At 40.5% G+C, this 11,268-nt stretch overlaps 1 protein-coding gene across 2 annotated transcripts in view; it reads right to left on the bottom strand.

Moving 5' to 3' along the window:
- Nucleotides 1–1,421, bottom strand: part of ZFPM2 (zinc finger protein, FOG family member 2) — a 305,189-nt gene extending 303,768 nt beyond the window's left edge. For both annotated transcript variants that reach the window (XM_015618940.1, XM_015618941.1), the window contains exon 1: nucleotides 1,088–1,421. In XM_015618940.1, coding sequence (XP_015474426.1) covers nucleotides 1,088–1,127 — 40 coding nt within the window. In that variant the 5' untranslated portion in view covers nucleotides 1,128–1,421. The remainder of the gene's footprint in view (nucleotides 1–1,087) is intronic.
- Between the last annotated feature and the right edge of the window lie 9,847 nt (nucleotides 1,422–11,268).

Here is an 11,268-nt window from a genome sequence, read left to right as displayed (position 1 = left end):
CAGGGATTCTCAGCCAGTACTACTTTACAGTGAGCAGTCTTATTCGACAGGAAGCTCATTTTATTCTTTTATAAATCAGTTTGCCAACTCAATATATATTCCATCCGAAGCAGGCTATCAATAAGCATTCAGAAATCAATAAGGAAAATACTACTGAAAGCGCTTCTCCACGTCCCATGGTAGTTACTTTGAATGGAGTTCTGTAATGCAGAACATCAATGAAAATCAGACCAGTGCTGCTGATTTTACAACAAAATTATTCATAGCTCCTATTTGGAAACGCCTGACACTTCTAGTCCCGACAGCTAGACTTGCTCAGATGAATAAGCTAAAGCACAAAAAGTTTATGAAGACAGTCGTGTGTCACAGGCAAGAGAAGTGAACTATGAGCATTACTAGGCAGCGTATCTTCAACTGAAAGCGTACAGCACACCTGTTTCTCAACACAGAAAACAGCTCAAAAGTGTTAAACCCCCTGCAAGGGCCAAGGCGGGCGAGCGCCTGCGGTGTGGGTGCAGTGCGAGCCCCGGCGGGGCGCGGGCGGCGGGGGCGGCCGCGGGCCCGGGGGGACGGCGGGGCCGCTGTGCGCGGCGCTGCCCACGGGCTCCCCGCGGGAACTTGCTCGTCTTTTCCCGCAGACAGTTTCTGCGATCCTCCGGTACTTACTGCAGCCCAGGCTCGGCATGGGTCTGCGCACACGCGCTAGGCGCAGAAAGTTGCTGAGTGGCAGGGACGGTGTTCGCAGGCTGGTTTGTGTGCTCTCCCGGCGCTACTTCAACTTGAAAACACACGAGCGATCCCACTCCGAAACACGGAGCAATAGTTTGAACAGAGTACGGGGCGGCAGCATGAGCTCCAGAGGAACGAATAAAACCGAGACAGTGAGGAGCCTGCTCAGCCCGCACCGGAGCAGCTCCCGGCTTTCGCTCACGTCCCCTTTCTCCCCATCCTCAGCCTCTCTGGCAAAGTTTCATCATCGGTCCGTACTCCGGACCCCCCTACTGCTCCCCACACCCCCCTCTCTCGCGTCTCCCAAGAACGAGATAAATAAAAGTCTGTTAGAGGGAGCCCCCCTCAGGAAACTTACGTTTGATCTGCCTGGGTTTGCTCTGTTTCCTTCGGGACATGCTGCTCGGCTGCCGCTCCTGGCTTGCTCCAGGTACAGGAGTGGAGCTGGGAGGGGACGGGGGTGGAGGGAGGGTGACAGATCAACACACGGGATTCATAGAGAAGCCGGTGGCCGCCTTGAGATGCAAAGTCAAATGACAGAAAAACAAGGAGAAGGGAAAGAGTGTGTGCGCGTGACGGAGGAAGAGGGGAAGAGAAACGGAGATCGGGGTGGGTGAGACGGAAAGCGAGAATGAGGGGAGAGAGAAGCAGAAAGAGCGGAGGGAGGGAGCAGGGGAAGGAGCGAGGGAGGGAAGGAGGGAGGGAGAGAGGAGGAAGGAAGAGAGGGAGGGAGGGAGAGAGGGAGGGGAGAGCTTGGCTCCTCGCTCTCTCTCTCCCTCTCCCGCCCGCTCTCTGCCGTTGCCGCGCCGCCTCCGCCGCCCGCGCCGCGCTCCGCTCCGACTGACAGGCGGCAGGAGGTGCCGGCGAGGGAGGGGGCGAGGGAGGGGCTTTCCGGGACGGGGGGGCGGAAAGAGGGGGGCGTTTGTCCGTCAGGCTTGACGGGCAGTGGCTACTACCAGCGACAAGTCCGCATGCAAATCGGCTCCTGCCTCTGGGGCACGGGCTGTCGAGGCGGGAGGCTTCAATCGTCCCGGCGCTGCCAGGGCTTCTGGTGGCGGGGAGAGCCGCAACTTTCCTGAGCGAGGCACGGCGGGCGAACGGGCGAAGAAACTCGGTGCCAGCAGGCAGCGGCACGAGTCCCTCCGCCCCGCACGGGGATCCCCGGGGTGTCCCGGCACAGCCGCTGCTCCCGCGTTCCGCCCGCAGCCTCGGCCTCAGCGCTGCCCGCGGCCGGAGCGAGCGCTGCCCGCCGCGCTCCCAGCGCACGGCCCCGGCCCAGGCCGGGTTTCCCACCTCCCGCTCCGGACAGAGGGGTCCCGCTGCGCCTCACAGGTGCCGCCCGGAGCCCGGGGCGCTCCCTGCGCCGAGGGACGGACAGACGGAAGGACGGGCGAGCTGCCAGAGTCCTTCCCTTGCGGTCTTCTGGCCGCTTGCACTCAGCTGCGATAGCCTGAGGAGTCCTGGCTGCGCGGCCATCGCTCTCCCCCCGCGCCCCCGAGTGCTTGGGTTTTGATTCGTAGGTGAGCGAGGGAGACAAGCCGGCCGACCGACTCCCCCGGCTTCGTTACTTTCGCCTTTCTAAACAATGATAATAGTGAGCGTTTTTCCTTGCACGGTAGAAGCCAACATTTGACGCTCCTGTTACTGACACCACTTAAGTATTTGGACAAAGCTAAAACTATTAGCAATGCTCACGTTTACAGTCTTTGTCTTTGTACAAATTTTCTCTTGAACGTTCTTGAATAATCTCATTTACGCATATAGTTGTAAGTGACCCACTATGAAGAAAAGATTAGACTGTATCTCAGTGCCTTGCCAAGCTTTGCACGCCCATAACCACTTTCTCAGTTCTGTCAAACACTAACTTTTAAAAATTCTGGAAAAAATAAAGCTATCCACACAAACAAAAGAGAATCAGCCTGATTTCATGGATGCCAAGGAAGGATATATGATACTGAAATGTCTTTATTACTGTGGTCCCAGAAATTTCAGATCTGACACATGAATGTAATACAACAGGAAATATTCTTAGAGCTTCACTAGCAGGATTTATGTTCAGGTAAACTGTTTAGCATTGCTTTCAGTCTTACCTCTGTGGTCAAAATACTCTCAACAGAAGCAGTTTTTGACTTGATGTCTTGACACATTCCATGCTTCTTTTTTTATTGCAAAACTCTTCATATAAGTAGCAAGAATTCTAACATGGCAATGTGCTAAAATTTTCCATCATATTTTGTTAAAAATAGTATTTGTAAATGACAACTGAATTTACAAAACCACTTTTTTATTAAAGAAAATAATGTGATGGAATCTGTGAGCAATATTTAACATTTGTTGTTGTTCAGATAGTTTAATGAATTTTATTATATAGTAAGTGTTTTCTGTTTAGCTGAAGTGATTGTGGCATGCCAAATTTGTATTTCAATTTCTTTCCTAGAGGTGTAGGCTCTTGGTTAGCTGCCAGTGTGACAGTGGTAGTGTTTGCAGGAAGGTATTCTATGGCAATAGATAAACGTGATAAGAATACACCAAGTGAAATGCTGTGCTATGATTTTGTTACAGAGCAAGGCTCAAAAGGGGACTTAGATGGATGAGATACCCATCTTTCAAATTTAAGTTAATATTTTATCTTATATATTCTCAACATTCTCAACTCTCTTAAACTGCAGTCTGGTTCCCTAATTAGAATAGTAATGTCTTTTCCATCATATGGCTTGACCATTTATTTCTGTTTCTATTTTGTTGCCAGGCTCTCCCACAGTTTTTAGTCTGCACAGGCAGTTTGACTGATACTGCCTTTAAACCTACTGTTGTTTAAGTGTTAAAGAATTAAGTAATCAGTTTCCAACGTTTGAACAATATATGAACTGTAACTTGTAAAATTGTCACTCTAACTTAAAAGTTAGTAACTTTATGTGGTACAAACCAGTTACAAATAAGTGATAAACAGCAATGTAAAATGAAGCAATGCAAGAGTCTCTAAGGGCTTATTCTTAAATACTGTTTAGGGTAAATTACATAACAATTTTTGTGCTGACTCCTGCTTTTGTTAATATTTAAATTGTAATTTTAGTTGCATATTTTGTCTATTCTGAAGCATTATGGCTATTTTCTGCTTCATCAACTCAAAAGAGTTCATATAAAGTTGTTTTGTTTCTATGACCATTCAGAGACATGTTTGATATCTTAAAGAATTATTACACTTAGTCATTTGTATGTGTTTCAGGTTATTTTTGACCTATTTACCTAAAGTTAAAAAAGCTGTTTGTGAAAAAAGAAACATACATATGCCTGCTGCATTAATGTAATTAATGGTGTAAACTGATGAGCCATTTTCTGTCATTTATAGAAGAACTTTTATTTGGCATATTTTAATACTCCGTGGAAAGTATTAAATATCCATTTTGTTTGTCAGAACAAGTAGACTGCAGTATATGCCAGGTGAAAAAAGCCTGTAGCAGGCCGTGTGTAGCTGCTGAGGCCGGGCCAGGGCTCAAGCTCTGCGCGTGATCACTGACGCTGTGTTATTGTTAAGCCAATCTCCGGTGCTGCTCCCCAGGAGCTGTTTCCGATAAGCTCTGGGGGCAAGTCCACTTCTGCTGTGGCAGGGGCTTGAGTCACATGAACACAAGTAGAGCAGCGTAGCCTTCCCTCAGGGCTCAAGAATAGGCCCAGCATATTCTGTTAACCTGCAGAGAGAGTCATTCAGAGTAGATCTTTCAAATTTTACATATTACCTCTCTCTCCCTAATTGCATAATTTTCAGAACTGCTGTAGAAGCTGCTATGTAGTTACAATGTTGTCCATACCAAGGTTTCAGTGCCTGTACCGTTCTCTGGCTCTTTGTGCTCACCTGTTGAATGCTGCCAGACAGTGCTCTCAGAGTGCTCTGCCAGCACAGCCCAGGAGGCAGCTGCAGCATGTGAGCAGGGGAAAAATGTGTCCGGTTTTTGTACTGAGGGAATGGTGCCCATCTGTCCAAAAGTTCAGGGTAACTATCAGACAGATAGGAAATGAAGTAAGAATAGTTTCAAAACTATTCAACCAAAATGGTAGCTGGATGTGAGCACTGGACCAGTCCAGAAGGTGTATGTCCTTAGTTAATTACAATATCTCAAGAAGAAGAAAATAATCTCCACGGAGGTTTACTTCTAAGATGTCTTGAACTTCATCACTTCCAACTCTCTATACTTGCTAGAATTCTATGAAGGTTTATAGAAGCCCTCTAACTGAATGGTTATCATAGTTTAAGATTTAAATTCTTGAATGACTATATTCTGGCAAATAAACTAGGAAAAGTACAGCTTAGATTTCATGATCTTCAAGTGTTAGCAACTTTCTTGCACACAGATAATATACATAATTTTAAAAACAATGTCCTTCATTGGAGAAAACTCAATGATTCTTAGAACAATCTTTCCATTCTCTCATTGAAAGAAGGAAAGACTAAAATTTTGAAATATTTTCTTAGAACCTGAGTTAACCCCTTGACTAGCAGATACAGATTTTTTTTAATTATTTTTTTTATTATTTTTTTTAATGCCAAAAAGAAGAATGTACACTGAGGAAATTAACTTCAGAATTCTCACATGAATCTGGATACAGATTATATGCAAAGACACTGCTGTATAATGAAGATACCATGAGTTTTAGGCAGCAATTGATTTTGGAAGAAAATATGCTTAATTTTTGTGTTGTATGCATAACCAAGTTCTGACTATTCATAATACCGAATAAAAATGTATAATGTTAAAAATATAATTGCATGGGTTCTGTTGGGCTCTTAGGCTGCAATTTCCATAGTAAGGACCTGGATTCTTTCATTCTTCCATGATCTTAGTCATAGTGTTTGGTTCTTTAGCTCTTAATGAAAAAGAAAAAGCTGATATTTTCCAAGTTAATGGAATCCAAAGATTATCCACTTAAAGCATAAGAAAGAGTACATGGAATATCTTTTTAGAACTTTATTCCTCTTTTTTGTTGGTCAGTAGTGAAATACTTAACTAGACTGAGCATGAAATTGTTAAGGCTCAGAATACTTCTCTAGCATGAATATGGGACAATTCACACTTTTCCCAGCTCTTGGAAAAATCTATAGTTTATTCTTATTTCACAGTGTGTAGATTTTCTGTGTGGTCATGCCAGACATACATATATTCTAAGACAGCAAGAAAATAGACCTAAATATATCTCTGGGCAGCTGATGGATGATCAGTCTGAGCTTTGAATTTAGAAGTAAAGCTTCCTCTGGCTTTTGAAATAAAGAAGAAAAGACTCCTCCAATGTGCTTCTAGATGCTGTATAGGAAAAAAATGCTGCAAGGCAGATTCCTCTCACTCAAAGGAACCTACAGAAGATGTGAGGATATCCAAAGAGAATGAATGACACCAATGGATATGAACTGCCCTTCCAACCAGTCCTATAGACAAGTTAGAACTGAATTGCTACTACAATTTTTTGTGAATATTCTGCTCCCTAGGAATGATCACAACCCTACAGTGAAGTTCCTGGCCACAGGATTTCAGTGAATGCAGCAATGTGGGAAGCCAGGCTCATAGAGTGCTGGAGTCAGTGCTGAGTCAGACTTCACATTGATAGTCCAGACCTTTGCATCCATTCTGGGAGATCTGCCAGTTTTTAGAGGCCAAAACCCATGTCCACTACATATGGAGAGAGAAGAATAGCATAGAAATAAATTGTGACCTCAGAAACTTTCTGGATTCCTAAGCAGACTTTTCCTGAAAAGGGTGTTCTCTGAATTTGAGTTAATTTTTGGTTGGTGCAAAGCTTAGCATTTTCATGGTGTCAGTTTGCTGTCTCTTTTCATGTATTTATTTAGAGCAGAAATCACTGATCTCTTTTGATAGTTCAGTTATGCAAGATACTTTTCATCTCACATTAAAATTTATATCTTATTTGTTATCCAAAAATAGTGGCAAAGATTATTCTTCATTTCCTGACTGGATGCTCTCTGATATTGTTCAGGTAATCTTATAGATGAACGAAATGATAGTCTACCAAACTGCTTAGACATTTTGGGCAACTTTAAATCAGAATCACAGAATAGCCATGATCTTCATGATAATGTAAAACACTCATTTTCACTGCACAGGACTGTAGTAATGCCTTGAAAAAATATTTCATCTCTTTCTGAAAAATTGTACATGTAACTCAACTCCTAATATTGACATCCATGCTTTCCTCTCAATATCAGCAGGATTCTACTGCAACACATGACTTGAACAAGCTAACCTGTTGTGTGCTGTGCTTTCAGCTGGTAAAGAAAATTCAGTAGGTGTGGCATAGATATATCTTTTCGAACAAAAATACATGTTCACAAGATATTGTATCACACACATGGCAGCATCTGGAGTATGGGATGGAAGGGACAATGTCTTATTTCTGGATACCTTGGCTGTCTGAAATGCAGCCCATTCACCCCACTGCTTACAGATGGCTACTGAAAACTTAGAAATGTACTGAAACATATATAATCCCCCACCACATTGCAGATTCCTGCCAGTAGCAAGACTGCAGCCCACAGCAGCAGTAGCTTACTGTTTTGGCATGTGTGTGGCCTTCAGAGGCCAACTTTGTTACAACTCAGAGAACTTCTCTGCTTTCCATGACCTTACCCTCCCCAGGAACATGCTACCCTTAGCACAGTCTTAACACTCTATGGTCTGGGCTTCTGAGAGAGGCACCTTGCTCAGACATGCAAACAATAATGTAGCATGAACTTTTCTGAAGCTTATAAGTCCAGAGTGGAAGGAGTTCAGAATAAGATACAAGAAAAATGAAGGAAAGTTAAGGGATAGTAGAATAGAAGAAAAAAGGGGATGAACAGCTGTAGTACTTTAAAAATCTTTATTTCTATCTTAATTTCTTTTTAGATAAGCCAACAGCATTACTTCATGTAGACATACCTTAACACTGAAAAGATAACATTAATATTGTCAAATTACTGTTTATGACATCAGAGTGCAAATCTCATAAAGTAGTGATGTGAGTATAAAGTATATCCCTAGATGCAGAGTTTGTAGTAAAATAGCATTTTCTTCTTCCATAACTGTTATGTAATGCTTATTTTGAAAACTGTTAGTAGGGTTTCTGTTCTTGCCAAATTAGATACTATGGGCATCAGAGTTTGCCCCGATTCAGTGAGGGAGGTTGCGTAAACACCAGCATCTCAACAATATTCATAAAAGCATTATCAAGACATTAAAAATAGAAAAATGGGAACATATATGGTGATTCCTCTATAAGTATCATTATACCAGTTTACATTATGGCATTATAATGACAATCATCAACTTCAACATTTTCAACAAGTTTTTCTTCTGCTGTATATCTATTGAAAGGATGTTCTTACACAAATGCACAGTGATAGTGGGTAGAGTATATGGTATCATCTGTACTTGTGTCCTATCTGTTCCTCATATTGTGCAAATGAAACTTCCCCCCCTCAGAGCAGTTGCATGAATTGTCCTCTGTATGTATCATAACTGGATTGTTTACCACTTTGAGGTATATAAAAAACTGTGTATCATCCTAATGAATAGAATAGACATTGAAACTTCAAAGTCTGTGCCAGCATAGACTCTCTTTTTCAGATTTTATGTTCTTCTCAGCAGTGTGGAGATGTTTTGGCTTATTAAGGGGATGTTCATAATTTATGAAACTTTTCAATTTTTGCCATTATCCTGTAAATACAATTGACTTTCATTAGAAAGGAAATCTTCCCATGCAGTCTTTCGAAAGTGTGACCCTCCAAGGTATTCTACCTTAGGAACCAGATGCTTTGCACAGCAAACTTAGAAAATAAGTAAAAGTTATAATAGTCCAGTGGACTGAACAACAAAGGGAAAGTACAGTTTCCCTCGGTAGTTTGTAACCCTGTATTCTTTTTGAGAAAACTTACAGGATTTTTAGTAGCCCACTTTACAAAGCTAAATTATTCTCAAAGTTGGTTGATTTCAATGCACCATTGACTTTGAAGATATTGGCAGTATATGAGGTGTTTATCTCCTTCATATTATATCTGCTCACAACAAAATTTAGTTCAAATTCCCCTCTGCTTCTAAAATCCACAAGTAACATCCAAAAATTCATGTAGCACTTTAAAATGTAAAAGTAGGATGGCAATTTTTCTGAAGTGTCTCAATAACTTAGAATTCTTTTCAGTTTTCCTTTTTAATCCCTCTTGAAAATTAAAATTAAATTTTGAATCAAGCTGCCTCCAAAAATGTTGCTCTAGAGACAATTCTTTGACTGATGCTGATAGTTAGGAATTACACCAGCTTATAAAGGAGAAAATCAGAGTTCATGATTGTTTCCCAGCCACTGATTTTAAAAGGATTAAGGTGGAAGCTCTCCAAATAAAAGTCCTGAAGAATAATCACTCCCTAGCCTTTTCCTATCAAGAACTCAAAGGAGAAAGTTGCCCTCAATTTTATAAAATCATTTTCATCAATACAACTGAGTAGTGTTCTCCAAACATAAAAACAAATCACTTTGCACACATTACACTTTGATATGAGCAACTAAGTAAAGCTAACTGTTAGATCTATGAGTTTGTGTATACAGCTTGTTTCATTCAAATCAGCTTCCCTTTATTTGAAAGTATTTATACAATAAACACAATTCAATCTAATATATGGGTCATATATTCCTACTTGTATTCTCCTTTTTTCTGAACATTGACCAACCAAATCCTCAATAAATTTTTTTCAATGTTTAAATGATTCTTTCCCTGGAGGTTGTTTCTGGGGCCATTTTCTAGCTATGAAATGGTGGATTGCATTAAATAGACTCAAACAGCCACAGATGAGCTTATTTATTCAATCTGGTTTTGCACTTATTTTAAATTCCCTTTCACTCACTCTGTAGGACTGGTGCAAACAAAAAAAAGCAATTTTTTTTTTATATGTTGTTCATGCTCATCCAACTTCTGAATTACAGACTGGAATTATTAATGAAGAAATGTTGTGTTATTTTGAAGAGACAGGTTGCATTCTTGCTTTTGTTACATCATTAACAGCACTGCTTCCTTTGCTTTGTCATCACTTTGCCTCCAAATAACACCAATTCCTTAACCCATCATTTTAGTTTGTATATCAGCTGCGTGAGGGTCTATGTTATTTCTGGCCTAAGAATTTTAGGATGACAGAATGGAAAATTTACCTCTTTCAAAATAAATAATAAACCAAACTTTTTTCTTTTTTTTTTTTTTAATTTTATTGTCATTATTCCTGTTGTTATACACATGGATAGTTCCATGATATTTTCTGTTCTCCTAATATGCATGGTGCTTGGACATTCCCAGAATGCATCTTCTTGTAATGATAAAACAAAATAATTGATATTCTAAAAGGTTCTGAAGTTATTCCTTTTTTCCTGTAAAATGAAAAATATTGTTTGAGCCATTGATAAGTAGAGGTAGGCTACTGAAATAATTAATAATAACATTTCCAAAGATGTACTTTTTTTCTAATATCCTTCAGTTGTGCAAAGTACAAAGTTTCTTCAAAATTAGAGACTGATTGACAATTTTGAGTAGTTATTCATCTAAATATTACATTAAAACTCATTACAATAGCTAAACATAGAAGTGGATGTGGATTTCATATGATTTCCATGCATAGATCAACTGAAAAATGTGTAATATTTTAAATTAATTTTCTAAGACAGTCTCAACTGATTAATACCACAAATATTGATTTAGGTTTGGGCTATAACACTTGTAACACAAATTAATTTATTCCATAAAAATCTTTCAGGCAGTAGGACACATAATGGCTTTGGAACTAATGGTTTTGGTGTTTTGAGCCATAGAGAATATCCCCACAAGCAGTTTTAAAAGTTTGGAGCTTGGTGGTAAGCATTCAAAGCAGACAGTTTTTATTTTGTTCATTGCTTCATATACCAACATCTAAATGGCTTACCTGTGTCTCTTAAAATACAAAATATTTCTAAATGTATAGATGAAAACCAGTGGCGTAACTATCAGATGGTTTAAAACTGAAAGTCCTGCTCAGATATCTCATTGGTTGTCTTTAGAAACCCTGTTGCAGGTGAGCTCAAATCACCTTTGGCTATCATGGCAGAAATGTGGGTTGTGAATTTTTCCCTGTACACATTTACAGTGTAGAAGATTGCCAGCCAATACTTACATGAAATTAACATTTCTCTTATTCTTAAATCACCCATAATTGGTGACTTTTAACATCTTTTAACTGTAATCATGCTGCAAGAAGAGCTGCAACAGTCAATTTAATACCACAAACAGCAATGCACCCATTTAATTGTCCTCCAACCCTGTCATTCTGCCTGGGGGGTTGGCAAAAAGGCTCTGGATGCAAGATGTGGAACCTACAGGAAGAACCATCAGTTTCTACCTCATGGAAACAAAGCTTTGATCACTTGAAAGACAGAAAAATATTGATGAGTATGACTTATTTTGCCTATTAGCTACCTGGTACATTATTTTCAATTCCTATTCACTTCCTAACATGGTTCTATCATCTACCCTTCACATTC

This window comes from Parus major, chromosome 2 (assembly GCF_001522545.3).
Source record: "Parus major isolate Abel chromosome 2, Parus_major1.1, whole genome shotgun sequence".
In the NCBI taxonomy this organism is placed as follows: Eukaryota; Metazoa; Chordata; class Aves; order Passeriformes; family Paridae; genus Parus; species Parus major.
Note: the sequence above shows the minus strand (reverse complement) of the source record. Positions and strands in the feature narration are given on the sequence as shown.